Below are 15,500 nucleotides of genomic sequence, written 5' to 3'. Positions count from 1 at the left end.
AAACTTTTTAGTATGATGTAGTCCTACTTATTTATTTTTGCTTTTGTTGTTTTTGCTTTTGGTGTCAGATTGAAGAAATTATCACTAAGCCCTATGTCAAATAACTAACCATCTATGTTTTCTTCTAGGAGTTTTATGGTTTCAGGTCTTATGTTCAAGTTTTTAATCTATTTGGAATTAATTTTTGTGTATGCTGTAAGATTGTGGTAAAATTTTATTGTTTTGCATGTGGCTGTCCAGTTTTTCCAACACCATTTATTGGAGAGTCTGTCCTTTCCACATTATATATTCTTGGCTCCTTTGTCATAAATTAATTGGCTATATCTATGTGGCTTTATTTTGGGGCTCTCTATTCTGTTACACTGATCTGTGTCTATTTGTATGCAAATAGCATACTATTTTAATTGCTGTAGATTTTTAATATAGTTTGAAATCAGGCAGCATGATGCCTCCAGTTTTGTTCTTTCTCAAGATTACTGTGACTATTCAGGTTTTTTTTTTTTTTTTTGTGGTTCCATACAATTTTAGGATTGTTTGCTCTTGTTTTTGAAAAATGTCATTGGAATTTTGATATCAAATTTTCATCAAAACTGTAGATTGTTTTGGGTAGTTTGGGTCCTAAAGATAGTTTTGAGTAGTATCAATTTTAACAATATATAGTCTTCAATATACAGATATTTCCCATCCTTGGTTTAATTTATTTCTAGATATTTTATTTTTGGGGGCAATTATAAATGATGTAGTTTTCTTTGTTTCTCTTTCTGACATTTCATTTTAGTGTATAGAAATGCAACAGATTTTTGCACATGGATTTTGTATCCTGCAGTGTTGCTGAATTTTTTTATTAGTTCTAACAGTGTTTTGATGAAGTCTTTAAGGTTTTCTATATATAATAACATTTCATCTACAAATAGTGACAGTTTTACTTCTTTTTGATTTTGGATGGCTTTTTCTCCCTTACTTAATTGTTCTGGCTGGGATTTCCAATACTATATTGAATAGAAATGGTGAGAGCAGGCAACCTTGTTTGTTCCTGATCTTAGGAGAAAGACTTTAAGCTTTTTATCTTTGAGTATGATGTTAACCGTGGGCTTGTCATATATGGTCTTTTTGATGTTGAGATATATTTCCTCTGTACCCACTTTATCATAAATTGATGTTGAATTTTGTTAAACATGTTTTCTACATTTATTGATATGATCATATTATTTTTATAAATTTTACCTAATAATGGTATATGATTTTTTTAACGTATTCTTTAATTTGGCTTGCTACAATTTTGTTGAGTATTTTTGCATCTATGTTCATCTTGGATAGTGATGTGTAATTATCTTTTTTTTTTTTGTAGTGTCCTTGAATGGTCTTGGTATTAGGGTAATGCTGGCCTAGTAAAATGAGTTTGGAAGATTCTCTCCTCTTCTATTTTTTGGAAATTTGAGAAAGATTAGCATTGATTATTCTTTTAATGTTTGGTAGAATTTATCAATGAAGCCATTTAGTCCTGGACTTTTTTGGTTGAGAGACTTTGGATTACTGACTCAATCTCCTTACTAGTAATCTGTCTGTTCACATTTTCTATTTCATCATGATTCAGTGTTGGTACAATGTGTGACTCTAGGAATTTATCCATGAGTGGCATTCTTTAAAAGAGGACCAAGAAGACAAAAAATAAAATATGAATATAAATAAAATAAATATATAAAATGTAGTTAAAAAGATATAAAAATATATCGTAAATGGAAAATCTAGTAGAAAAATGGCAAGAAACAAAGTAAGAGAATCATAGGAAATTTCAGAAAAAGAATAGAGGAAACTGAGGAGACTACATCAAAAATTGAAGGAAATTTCCATAGTGTAAGAATGTAATCCCACTGGGTGCCAGCCAAGAGTTGAAACACACATTGAGAAGGTTATTGATAGTTCAGAATATTATGAGAAAAGAGAAAATCCTAAAAATTTTCAGAAAAATGACAACACTGATTCATTAAAAAAGATAAAAAATATGAATGCTTAAAGACTTCTCTATAGCAACACTGGAAACTCAAACAATCGGAAAAGGATGCCTTCAACATTTGGCATGATGTTTATTTTCAAACTTGAAATCAATATCCAACCAAGCTATCAATGAAGTAGGAAGACTGACTGAAGTTGAGATAAATCTTTGCAGATCCAGAGAGAAAAATGCTCGGAGTTAGGACAGGTTAGGAACGTCCTGGAAGACATGCTCTAAGACAATGAAATGGGTAGAATATTTGATGTAGATTAAGTATCTTATTTGATTGTTCTGAGAGAAGATTTAAACAACCATGGAATGTTTGGAGTCATTTAGTGGTTATTCAGAAAACCAAGCGAAACTTACCAAGCAAGCCAGGAGGGGTAGAGCAGGAGTACGGAACAGGAAAAATAATATAGGTCATATTTCTCAGAAGTTCATGGATTTCTACTCGACAACATTCTAAATGTTGAACTCCGCTCTAAGTAGGATTATCACGTAGCTGTAATAGGAGGAGGATGGGGACATGAAGTTTAAGTGTGTTGGGTGGTCGAGTGTATCAACGAAAGCTAAATCCTCATCATCTAACAGTGGAAATCTAACCATAATGCCTACAACTGAGAAATCAATATGTGATACCAGATGGATCTAATGCAAGTAAATATCCAAAAAGAGCTAGATTTTAACCTGGCTTTTTGGCAAGCAGAAAATGATTAGTGATATTTCTTACAAGTCGTCTCACATTATTATTCAACCATAAATAGAAACCCTAACGGTTTCATGCCACTGTCCCCCCAGTGAGTTGTCTTGTACAGCGTTGGAGACCCCAGGCTTAGCCCCCGTGGTTCACGGATGGAGTGTTGAGTAAGCCCCTGGGTCTGCACCCCTAACCACCAGGTAGCAATAGTGAGGCATCCCTGTTCTTCGTACCACATTAATTTCTGAATACTTTCTGCACTAAGGGGTCTACAATTCTTTCATATATTGGAAAGACTTTTTATGGTTGTAGAAGATACAAAAAGTATCAAGAAGGCAGAAGATATCCCCAATCCCATTGTTAATATTTTGACATATTTCAGTTTAGTCTATTCCTGGGCATTTTATGTGTGTGGACATAGTTTTATCATAAAAACTACATCCTTGTGTATATTTAATTTCACATAAGTCCTCTGTTGTGAAACAGTATAAAACAAGCATTTTCCCATTCACAGTGTGTCCATGGCAATGCCCTTCGGTCACCTTAGCACAGGAGGTTCCCTCTAGCCATGCCATCCCCGACTGCCTCATCCCCTACAGCTTCATTCCTCTAGATGTTTTGCTTCTCCTCCCTTCTTGGGTAGGAATCTTTTTTTCTCTCCAAAACTCTTGGGAAAAGATATACCACACACACGCACACACAGACACACACACACACAAACACCAAATTCCTCCTCCACTTATGGAAAAATGTCGTGTTTATTCTGTTGTCCTGATATCTGCAAACACATGCTCTTAACTTTCCAAATGATTTATTCCAGATCCCTTTGGGCCTAGGTCAAACTCTTGGTCTCAGGTTGAAACTAGTGTCTTAGGCAAAAGACTAATCTGTTGATGATCCACCCTTCCTTTGTTTTTGTAGTTTCTGTACTAATAGTTGGCTCAATTAACGGCTCATCTCAGGCTTTCCTAAGAGCTCTATTATTCTGCCATTGACCTTCCCAACTGTCTCTCTGGTCCTCGGTCTTTACCCCTTACTACAGCATCATCTCTTCAACCAGCCCAGCAATCACATGCCCTAAGCGAAAAACCGTAATAGAGCTGACCAGAAGGCGTTCATGTTTACTGGCAAGATAATACAGACATTGCCCTCGATCCCACCTCCCAACGCCTGCACTTACTCCTCAACATGTATTATGGTATATTAGCATTACAATTTACTGCAGAATTTAAATTCACCCTGAACTTTTAATGTGTTTCTAAATTGTAATATTTGCATAAATATCACCTAATATATGTCTTAAAGGTCTATACATAGGAAAAAGTATGAGAAATCCACAAAGGATAAAGCATGGCAAATATATTAGTATTTTCTTATTTTGATTCTTTAATTTTGTATCTACCCATACCTTTTAATCATTATGTTTTATATACACATATATATGCATATGCATATATTTGCAATTAAGAAAGTTTAAGTGTGGTGAGAATGTACATTACATCTTTAAGTTCCCCTTCTTATGTTCAGTTTAATAATATCCAAATTATATATCACTTCCTGGTTTCTGTTGCTTTTTTCTACAGTAAAATAGTTAATATTTAAGCCCCAAATTTCAGTTGCCACTTAGTACTACACTATAAGAATTTTTAAACTTATTTTGCTATTTTATTTACATACCATTTGTTTTTCAAGTTTTCAATGGAAACTGTTACCATGGAAAATATAAAACATTCCCATGTATGAAATATAAGACAAACAAGATATTTATAAATTAATTTGTTTGGGGTGAAGAGTAGACACCCCAGGGAGCTAACTTTTAAATTAATTAGAACATAAAAGGCAAATTATAATCCAATGCACCTGACCCTACTATGCTAGGTCATTCCCACATCCATGATGGCTTTCAGTGAGTACTAAATACTTCCTTTCCAAAAAAAAATATTAAAAAAAATAAATAAATACTTCCTTTCCATGATTTCTTAAAAAGATCCTTCAGTGTATATATCACAGACAGCATACCTCTCTGTATGAAACAGGGTGATTCTTCTATTTGTATATTTTTAAATAAGGACAGATCGTAAATAGACAAGAATTGATACATGAAGAAATATAAGGAGGCTATTACAGTAACCCAAATCAGAGGTGATGTTGATTTATTCCAAAGTGATAGCGATGGAGATGAACATGAAATAGTCCAGACACATTTATATAGATAAAATTGACCCAATTTGGTGGGAAGGAAGAGAATGCTCTCAGGGAGGACAAGCAATATAGTATAGTGGCTGAGGGTATGAATTCTAAAGCAAGACTACATGGTTTCAAAATCCAAGTCTGCCATTTCCAGACTCTGTGACCTTGGGCAAGCCCCTGAACTTTACTCTGTCTCATGTTTTCATGTGTAAAATGTGATAAATACAGCGCTAACCTCATTCCACTGTAAGAATAACATGGATTAAATTGTTTATTTACTTTGAACTTAGAATAGTGTTTATTATATACGGAGCACACTGTGTTTGTAATTATAATGATGATGATGCTATTAGCTTATATAGGTGATCCTAAAGAAGAACTACATTTGAGGAAGAAAATAGTGGGTTTGGTCTTGAACATTTTGGGAGTGGAGTTTTATTTAAGATATTCAAGTTATGTTAAATAGTCAATTGGATATATAGGTCTAAAAGGAGAAGTCTGGGCTGAAGACCAGAATTGATGGTATGGTGTACCTACAGGCATTAAATCAGTGAAAATATATGAGATTTCCTAAGGGTAAATACTTCAGAAAAAAGAGGTAGCCGTGACAGAGTTTCATGAAACTCCAGTTTTCAGGAAGGATAAATGAAAATGAATTGGCAAGGTAAATAGAGAAACAAGCAGAGATGTGGGAGAAAAACCAGAAGAGTGAGATATCACAGAAGCCCCAAGAAGAGTTTTACAGCAGGAAGAAGTGGTTAACTCTTCTGGGTACTGTCAAGAGGTCTACAAGACTGAGACTGAGAAGTATGTGTTGGGTTTAGTAGTACATTGATAATCAAAGCAAGTGCGGTTGGGGTGGCCTGAAGGGACGGAAGCCAGATTGGAGTGGTTAAAGGAACAGAGTCAGTGAATGTAGACGACTCTTTTGCGTAGTTTGTGAAAATGGAGGTGAGGTAGGGCCGTGGTTTAATTGAGAAGAAGGTAACAAAGGCCGCCATTTTCTCTTTTGTAAAGATGACTTGAAAATGATGAAATGTTGGTGGCATGAAGCCAAATATTAAGCAAAGGACCACATGATGTGTAAACTTTTTTCTTGTTGAACAGAACTCAGACACAGGAACCAAGTACCGAACAAAGAAGGACCACATGATGTGTAAACTTATGTGCTTGTGTATCGCTTACTCTTCTACCATTGGTGGACTCACAACGATCACAGGCACTTCTACCAACTTGATCTTCTCTGAGCATTTCAATACGTAAGTAAATGATTGGATCGTTGATTAAATAAATAGGCAGCACATAACTTACGAGGCTTATTCTTCACTGATTCAGAGAATCAGGAACGGAAATTGCTGTACTGAGTTAACCTTTTTTTTTTTTTCATCAGGACATCTATAGGTCTAGAGACCTTCCCTTCCACTAAGAGTTAAATATGGAGGGTGTAGTGAATTAACAGGTGCCTTAAGATTCCCCAAATCAGCTCACAATAGATAGTTATGTCTGGCGGACCATTCTAATCAAATGGGAAGACTTTTCTTGTTACAAATAATACTGTGAATGATAGTTAACTAATGTGAATAGGGATTATCTGGGTAGGAAAATTTATGTAGGGTTCAGGAACTAGCATTTAAACATAAAAGATGAGAGTTGCGCACAAAGGTGCTTATTACAGAAGTCTTGCCTAGAATTCAAAAAGATTTGAAGGATTGGGCAATTGCAAGAAATGTCAGTGATAAAGTATTCTAAGGACAGACATAGGACTCTAAATATAAGTTTGCAACCGTGATGTTCATCTATTGGAGAACATGGGGAATCTGTGGGTAGAGTCAGATAACTTGGGTTAAAAAATCTGTAATTTTCAGCCACTTACTTTGTGAATTTGAACAACAAAAAGTGAATTACTCTCCCAAGACTTAAATTTTTCATATCTAAAACAGTCACAATTCAGATGATTATTGTGAGACTTAAATGAAGTAAACCATGTAAAAATACTTGATGCTATTTCTGAGAGCTATTGTAAGAATTACTGATACAATAGTTTGAAAGTCCATGCTTTCACGTGAGGACTCAAACTGAATTCTACACCCGCGGTGTGTTTTCAAATACTAACAGGACAGATGATCAGAGTTCCAGCAAGGTGGGCCACATTAAGGATGCCCTGGAACAGGATGTACGTCTTTTCACAAAAAGACTAGGGTTCAGAGTCAGGAAGACTACATTCTTCAAAGCAGATTCACAGATTTTATGACCTTTCTAAAATTATTTGCAAAATGTTGTGCATGCATAGCTTTTCTCGGGAACCTAAGACAAAAAAAAAAGTCACACTCCATTGTCCTAAAAAGAACAAGAACTGTGTGCAAAGAGCAGTGGGCTAGCAGCTGAAGACCGTCTAATACAGACCTCCATGTGTATTTATTGTTTCCACGATTGCACGTCCATCACGCATGCTCCAGCGGCCAACGTCGATAGGAACCTTAAGATGGCATCTGGTTTATTAAGTGGGAGACTTCTGAAGCTCTCTGTGTCGGAGAGGATTTATCTAATGTGTCTCCTAATTCAAGACAGGAGATGTACTTGATCTCTTTCTGAAAACTAGACTTCCATCCTTTTCCATGAGTTCCCCCAGAAAGAGATTCCACATTTTGGTCTTCTCTGAAAATCTTTTTCTAAAATGTAGACCAAAATTTTATTGTTTTACTCTTGGTGTTAGAGAACTGATGGTTTCCACCATTCTCATGAGATCGATGTTGTTGCAGTAATCCATGCTGACTTGCCCTTTGTCTGCAGTCTTGCACAATGTATCAACCAAATTTTCTTTCTTTTATTTATCTGTTCCCTTGATTCTTTGGATGCAGTAATCCATTTGCAATGACAGATTGGGAGCATTGCAGCACTTTAAGCAAAATGTTTCAGTAACTATTTTCCCTAATTATCTAATCTTCCAATTCTCCTATTCATGGGAATTTGGCCAAATATTCTTTAATTTAGAAAATGCTTAATATGTACTTGAAATTTAGTGAAGTTTTTTCTTCAAAAGTTTGCTTTAACATTAGAGAATTATACACAAACAGAAAGAAACTCAAAGTATCCCTTCCTGATAGAAAATACTAGAATAGAGGGGGAAAACAAACTTATATGAGGAAATATGATTGATCCTATTAAACAAGCCAGATATTTAACCCACTTTTTCTTAAACATTAGCCCCAAGATACAACCACATCTCAAAGCAACAGTGGAATGAAATGCATTAAATTTCATTGGAAAAAGTGCCAAGAACTTAGAAATACAGGGAAAAAAATATTTATATTCTTTGTCAAGATGTTTGGACCTGGAAAGAAATTGCCCTTTGTTTCCAAATCTTATGCAATAATGCCACCTTTTCCTCTTGACACTGCTTGCCATCCTTTTTAAATTTTTTTTTTATTATTTATTTATGATAGTCCTACAGAGAGAGAGAGAGAGAGAGGCAGAGACACAGGCAGAGGGAGAAGCAGGCTCCATGCACCGGGAGCCCGACGTGGGATTCGATCCCGGGTCTCCAGGATCGCGCCCTGGGCCAAAGGCAGGCGCCAAACCGCTGCGCCACCCAGGGATCCCTGCTTGCCATCCTTTTTAAAGCAGTATCGAGAGTCATTTTGTATAATTTCATTTGGATCTTGCCTAACTCCATGGGTGCATGAATCCTAAGAATCAGTGACTTGACATCTAGGGAAAGGTGCTATCTTACAAACAGTGGGAAGAGGGGAACGGATTTCAAAGCCTTTGTTTATCCATCTATTCACCTATCACTTGCAGATATAAAATGTATCATGTTTATTGACCGAGTGAATGGGTAAAGGTTTATTTTTATTTGCACTGAATAAAATTTAGCTTCCTCAGAATAAACATTTGTTCTAGGACTGATGATGTGCAAGCAAGGCACTGTTGTGAATTCTTTTGGAGAATGAAAAAAATGAAACTTGCCAGGAAGCTTTGAGATTCTCTCTGGGTTCTAGACAAAATGTACATCTGTGAAAACCATTAAAAATTTTAAAACATAATAACGTTTGGTTTTTCACATGGAGGCCAGTAGGTAGGTGGTATGTGTTGGATTCCACCTGCTCCGCAGTACACACTTACTCTATATGCCCTTGCTGTGAGGGCAGCATATGGAGGTGAGTAAAGCACAGATTCTGGGCTTAACTGCCTTTGTTGAAATCCCAGCTCTTCCATTTCCAAGCTGGGTGATCTTAGACTACTTACTCTCTTTAAGCTTCTTACCTTGCCAGAAAAATGGAATATTAATAACTCTCTTTTAGAGAATTGTTTAAAGTTTTTATTAAAAAATAAATAGCACTTTAAAATCGTGCCTATCTCAGAGAATATGCTCAGTAAATGTTGGTTATTACTATGAGATTTGAGAAAGTTGATGTTCGTCTAGCAGACTGAAGTTCGGACTATGGTCATTCAAACCCCAAAGTCTGTCTCCCTAAAAAATCACCTCCTTAGAAACATAATTGAATATACACCCCAAAAGGGGACTGTAGCTGTATGCAGCACCCTTCAAACACTAGAGATTTGTGCAACATGGCTCAATCCTAAGAGGTAAACACCACATTTATGGAGAAAGTGAATGCAAATATTCATAAAATGAAAGCACAAAAAGTTTGTAACCATTTCTTTTTTTTTTTCCCTCAAGGCAGTAAAAGAGCCTGTGGATTTTCTTTTCTTTCTTTCTTTTTTTTCCTTTACCTTTTTTTGCACTGTTTAAATAACAATGTGCAGATTGATTGGCATTCCAAGAGTCTGGGGATAGGAGACCATTTAGGAGTCTGCTACCAAAGTGCTGACAAGTGACAAGGGGCAGAACTAAACTAGTTATGAAGTGATAGGATTTAGACTCAAGATAATGTACAGGCAGAAGGTGGTGAGTAATCAGGTGTGAGGATTTAAGGGCCATGAGGCGTTAGGGCAAGTCTGGGATTTTTGCCGATCCAGCTAGATAGATGGTGATGCCACGAACTTTTAGGTTCATTGAAGAAATTAACAAATTTGATTTTAGATATCTCGGGATGGCTGCTCAGAGCCTATGCATGGGTTTTTATTTTTTTAAATTTTTTTATAAATTTATTTTTTATTGGTGTTCAATTTGCCAACGTATAGAATAACACCCAGTGCTCATCCCATCAAGTGCCCCCCTCAGTGCCCGTCACCCAGTCACCCCCACCCCCCGCCCTCCTCCCCTTCCCTCACCCCTAGTTCGTTTCCCAGAGTTAGGGGTCTCTCATGATCTGTCTCCCTCTCTCCCCCACCATTCACTCATTTTTTCTCCTTTCCCCTTTATTCCCTTGCACTATTTTTTATATTCCCCAAATGAATGAGACCATATACTGTTTGTCCTTCTCCGATTGACTTACTTCACTCAGCATAATACCCTCCAGGTCCATCCATGTTGAAGCAAATGGTGGGTGTTTGTCATTTCTAATGGCTGAGGGATATTCCATTGTATACAGAGACCACAGCTTCTCTATCCATCATCTGTCCATGGACACCGAGGCTCCTTCCACAGTTTGGCTATTGTGGACATTGCTGCTAGAAACATCGGGGTGCAGGTGTCCCGGCGTTTCATTGCATCTGTATCTTTGGGGTAAACACCCAGCAGTGCAGTTGCCGGGTCGTAGGGCAGGTCTATTTTTAACTCTTTGAGGAGCCTCCACCCAGTTTTCCAGAGTGGCTGCACCAGTTCACATTCCCACCAACAGTGTAAGAGGATTCCCCTTTCTCCGCATCCTCTCCAACATGTGTGGTTTCCTGCCTTGTTAATGTTCCCCATTCTCACTGGTGTGAGGTGGGATCTCATTGTGGTTTTGATTTGTATTTCCCTGATGGCAAGTGATGCGGAGCATTTTCTCATGTGCTTGTTGGCCATGTCTATGTCTTCCTCTGTGAGATTTCTCTTCATGTCTTCTGCCCATTTCATGATTGGATTGTTGGTTTCTGTGCTGTTGAGTTGAATAAGTTCTTTACAGATCTTCAATACTAGCCCTTTATCTGATAGGTCATTTGTAAATGGCTTCTCCCATCTGCAGGTTGTCTTTGAGTTTTGTGGACTGTTCCTTTTGCTGTGCAGAAGCTTCTTATCTTGATGAAGTCCCAATAGTTCATTTTTGCTTTTGTTTCTTTTGCCTTCATGGATGTATCTTGCAAGAAGTTGCTGTGGCCGAGTTCAAAAAGGGTGTTGCCTGTGTTCTCCTCTAGGATTTTGATGGAATCCTGTCTCACATCGAGATCTTTCATCCATTTTGAGTTTATCTTTGTGTTGCACGGGGTTTTTAGTAGGCATTTGCAAATGGAGTGGAAAACTTTGAGGGCTATGTATATATAAACCCAGAAATTAGCGTCTTGAATGTAGAAATGGTCACATAGAGAGAAGAAAGTTGAAAGAACCAAGACATGAATAGATTCTTGGGAACTATTGACAAGAAAGAAGATGAGAAAAGTTTATCAAAGTGGGTGGAGAACCACGGGCATGGGGTGTTCTGAGGGCTAAATGAGACCTTTTTCAGGATGGAGGATGAGTTGGAACAAGCCGCGCGGTAGAAGGGTCAAGGGGGACCGTGGCTAAGGGAAGGCTCCTTTCTCATGGGCGCCCTTCCGTAAGACGTGGGAGGTGGGGCAGAGCCAGGCCGAGGAGAGGGAAGATGTGAGCAGTAGGGAGGGAAACAGCTAATTGGAATGATTTCCTGTGACGCTGAGGAAGCAAAGAAGAAAAGAGCAGAGCGTGGTGTGCCCAGAGGCGGAGAGCCCTCGCGGACAAGGAGGACGTCAGTTTTGTGTTACGCTCAGGAAGGAAACTGTAAAACAGATACGTGACGTTTTGAGAAAGAGAGAGAGAGAGAAGGAAATGAGTGGCTAAGTGTCGGGTAGAAGCAGAAAGATAATAGAAACAAGCGTGGAAATGTCGGTCTTGGAAAAGAAGGACGTGTCGTCCTGAGGACTAATGGGGGGAAGTAGAAAAATGGGAAGACGCAGAAACTTCAGGTTACGTATACGATTCCCTCATTTCACAGATGAGGAAACTGAGGCACAGAGACTTTAAAGATGTATTTATTTATTTATTAATTTGAGAGAGAGCAGATAGTGGGGGGGGCAGGGGAGAGAATCTGAGGCTGAGTCTGCCCTGGGCGCCAGGCCCCACTCGGCTCCACCTCACAAGCCCCTGAGGCCATGATCTGAGCCCAAACCAAGAGTCTGACGCTCCACTGAGTGAGCCTGGGGCCCCATGGCTCGGACACTCTGTAATGACCCCTAGTCAGCGAGGGGACTGCCAGCTGAGGGCAGACGGCCGAGTCCCAGGCCCCCTCGACCCCACGGCCTGCCTCGCAGACCATGGAGAAGGTGCCAGCCTGTAAAGTTCTAGAAAAACAAGTGAGTTTGCTGCCAGTAGCAAGGGCTACATCCGTGTTCACATTCACGGGTCACATTTCCTTCCTATAAAACGTGAGTGAGCCTGCAAACACGCGTGTCTTATGTGAAGTAGTTGCAAAGCTCAGTTAGCTCCGAGTTAGACTGAACCATCCCCTGGTCATGAGCCCATACCCAGCTCGGGAGGTGATTTTCAGGGTGATACTATCAAGACGGAGCGACGTGTCCAGCTCAACTCTAAGTGTGACATTTCTCGAGTTCTTAATCCTGGAAGCGAGCTCCAGAGGTACCTAAGCGCTGACTTACCTGTGATTAATTCATCGTTGGCCTTAATTAATCCTTGGAACAGAGCATTCTGGAAATATTTTATGTTCTCTCGCCTCCTGTTACGACTTGCTGCTTTGTTAGGTTTTTATTGGCGCCTCCAGTGGATAAATCCTGCTTGCTCGGTGCCCTCTGCCTGGCCCCACTCCCTCCTGCTCCAGGGATAACGCCCCCAGTCATCACCCAGCCCCCGCCTTCCACCACGCTGTCCCTAAGCCCTTTCCTCCCACTCCGGCTCCCGGAGCGTGGGCCGACGCTCCAACGTCCTCCTCGGCCTGTGTAGTGCTGTTTCGTCTGCCTCTGCTCAGGTGCTGCTCTGCCACCTTTCCCAGCTCCTCTTGCCATGAAGATGTTCGCGTTTCTACAAACCTGTCTCACCCACGCTCACGCCATCACCCCTAATGATTTGAAATCTCGTCGAGGGCGCAGGGACCGGTCCTTTCATCACACCAAGGGCGACCACTAAGCGCTGTCTGAGATGGACCGTCCAAGACCTACATGAAGCGTTTACTGTTCTTGGGAATCACCTAAACAACGAAATGATCTTTTGATATTAAAATTGTGCTATTGAGGGAAATATTATTAGAGACAATGACTGCTTTCACAGCAGGTAGTTCGGGTGCATCGATAGCAGTTAACAAACAGAATAGCTATTAGACTCAAAAAACAAATCTACCGGATTAAAATGGAAGATTATCCCGAGAAACCTCTCCTAGCTGGCTAATGGTCAGAGTATGATTCAGCTTCAGGTGTCAGCTTGTGGGTATACCAGAAGCACAGAAGGAAGTTTTGTTATCAATAATTAGCGCGACCACTGTTACTAATTACGTGTTAAATTATGACTACTCTAGGTTCACAAACTAAGAAATGGCAAAATAAATGTGTTCGTAGGGGCGCCAACTCAGAGCCCACCTTCCCGCCCTTTCTTCTTGGCGCCCTGCAGAGGGGAGGGCGAAGCGCTTACCGAGCAGCAGCTGCCATCAGAGGTCGCCCCGATTTTCCCCTGCAGGGACGAGCAATTCTACTTCTCAGAAATAATTTCTCTGGCAAACACCACAGGGGAGATTTGGGCATTGCAGAGTTTGGACTCAGACTGGCTCAGGTTTCAGTCCTGCCATATGTGAGCTTGACGTCTGTGAACGTCGCTCCTTCTGCCGAACGGGGCAATGTCAGAGGACTGCAAGGACAGCCTGGAGGACGCGCGTGGGCCTTGGCGAGGGGCCTGGCCCGTGGGACCCCGCCTGGCACCGAGCCGCCGGCTGCCCTCTAGGCCTTTGCCCGGAGACACGCTGGCTCGTGAGCGGGAGGAGCTGACATTCGCAGAGAACCGTCTGCACGGACCCGAACGAGTGGCTCGGGCTCAGGAGTCACCAGGGCAGCCCGTAATCAAAAGGGCTCCGATGAGCGTGGCCGCGGCTTCGGCGCCCGAAAGGCCAAACGTGGTCTCAAGGCCGCAAACCTCCCCAGCTGCCCGCGGGAGGCCGTGGCGCGTGGGCCGGGCCGTGGGCCGAGGAGGGCAGCAAGGCCTCCCCCAGCTGCCGGGGCTGGCCTTCGTCGCGGGGAGAGCATCTCCACGGGCTCTCCCGCGTCCTGAGGACACCAGGTCCGGGCCGGCCCGGGCACGTCCCGCAGCACACGGAACCGTGTGTTCTCACCGGGGCTGGAGCTGAGGACGTGGGCTTCGATGCAAACACGCTGCGCTTGAAGCGCTCCCCTGGGGCGAGAATTCTGCACAGTCTGCGACCTTGAAGAGTCCCCACCGAAGCTCGGGAGATGGTGTCATCCTGCGGAAAGTGGAAAGATGCTGGACGCGGTTAGAGCGTAGTGTGCGTGGCTCACCTGCTCGTCCTAACCGTCGGTGTGACCTGTGGCCGGACGCCCGGGGTGCGCGCCCCCTTCCTCCTGCCTCCATTTACTCTTTTTTTTTTTTTTTCCATTTACTCTTGAAACCGTCACACCCATTCCTCTGGTTTGCGGTGTCACCTACCTGTCGCTACCTACCCATCTTATATGTAACCTGCCCTCTGCCCTCGGGGCCAGACCCACGTGAGCACTTAGGAGCCTGCGGAAGTTCCCACCTCAGGTGTGTGCCCAGCCGCTCCCTCCCCGTCTGCCAACCTGTTCTTCCCTCAGACTTCATTTCAATAAATGGCACCTATTCCCCGCTTCTCCACATTTTGTCCCAAGTATATTGGAAACCAATGGTCTTCTCTTCACCTTCACCGCCACCAATCCGCCTCCGGCCAAATCTGCTCTACTTCCTACGCCATCGCACCCTCCTCCTCTGCCAAGCTTCCTTGTCCTCTAATGAATTTCCTTGCGTATTTGTTTTATGTGACTGTTGTACAAACTACCATTAACTTAGTGGCTTAAAAAAGCATGAGTTTATGACTTCATAATTCCCCAGGTCAGGAATTCTAGGCCTGGGTTACGTGAGTCTGCTGCTTAGGATCTCGTTAGATGGAAATCAAGGTGGCAGCTGGGGCCTCGAATCCCACAGAAGCCAGGGCCCTGTTCTCAGATCACCCGCTGGCTGAATTCAGTTCCCCGGGGCTCAACTACGGAGGTGCCCACTGTAGGTGGCCTGGGGTCACTCCCTGCTTCCAGAGGCTGTGCCTCGATCCTCGCCACCTGAGCCCTCCGCTGACAACAGGAAAGCTCGCTTCCTTAGGCCAGCGGGAAAGGCTGTCCTTTGAGCGCTCGCCTGATGAAGTCAGACCCGTCCAAGTCTCCCTTTTGAGTAACCGGAGTCTATCTCAATGGGGACCTTGGTTCCGCAACAAAATCCCTTCACCTTTCCCATGAAAGAACCTAATCAGACTCCGCCTGCACAGAAGGAGGGAGGATTATACAAAAATTTATTTATTTATTTATTTATTTATTTATTTA

At 41.5% G+C, this 15,500-nt stretch overlaps 1 protein-coding gene across 4 annotated transcripts in view; it reads left to right on the top strand.

Annotated features, from left to right (window-relative positions):
• SLC13A1 (solute carrier family 13 member 1) overlaps window positions 1-15,500 on the top strand; it is a 106,281-nt gene that overhangs the window by 42,533 nt on the left and 48,248 nt on the right. For all 4 annotated transcript variants that reach the window (XR_012002774.1, XM_072764925.1, XM_072764927.1 and 1 more), the window contains one exon: window positions 5,988-6,139. Coding sequence is in view for 3 of the 4 variants with exons in the window: in XM_072764925.1 (XP_072621026.1) it covers window positions 5,988-6,139 (152 nt within the window). In the remaining variant the exon portion in view is untranslated. The remainder of the gene's footprint in view (window positions 1-5,987; window positions 6,140-15,500) is intronic.

This window comes from Vulpes vulpes, chromosome 7, assembly GCF_048418805.1.
Source record: "Vulpes vulpes isolate BD-2025 chromosome 7, VulVul3, whole genome shotgun sequence".
NCBI classification, from domain to species: Eukaryota; Metazoa; Chordata; class Mammalia; order Carnivora; family Canidae; genus Vulpes; species Vulpes vulpes.
The sequence above is the reverse complement of the archived record's forward strand: the minus strand, read 5'-3'. Positions and strand labels throughout refer to the sequence as shown.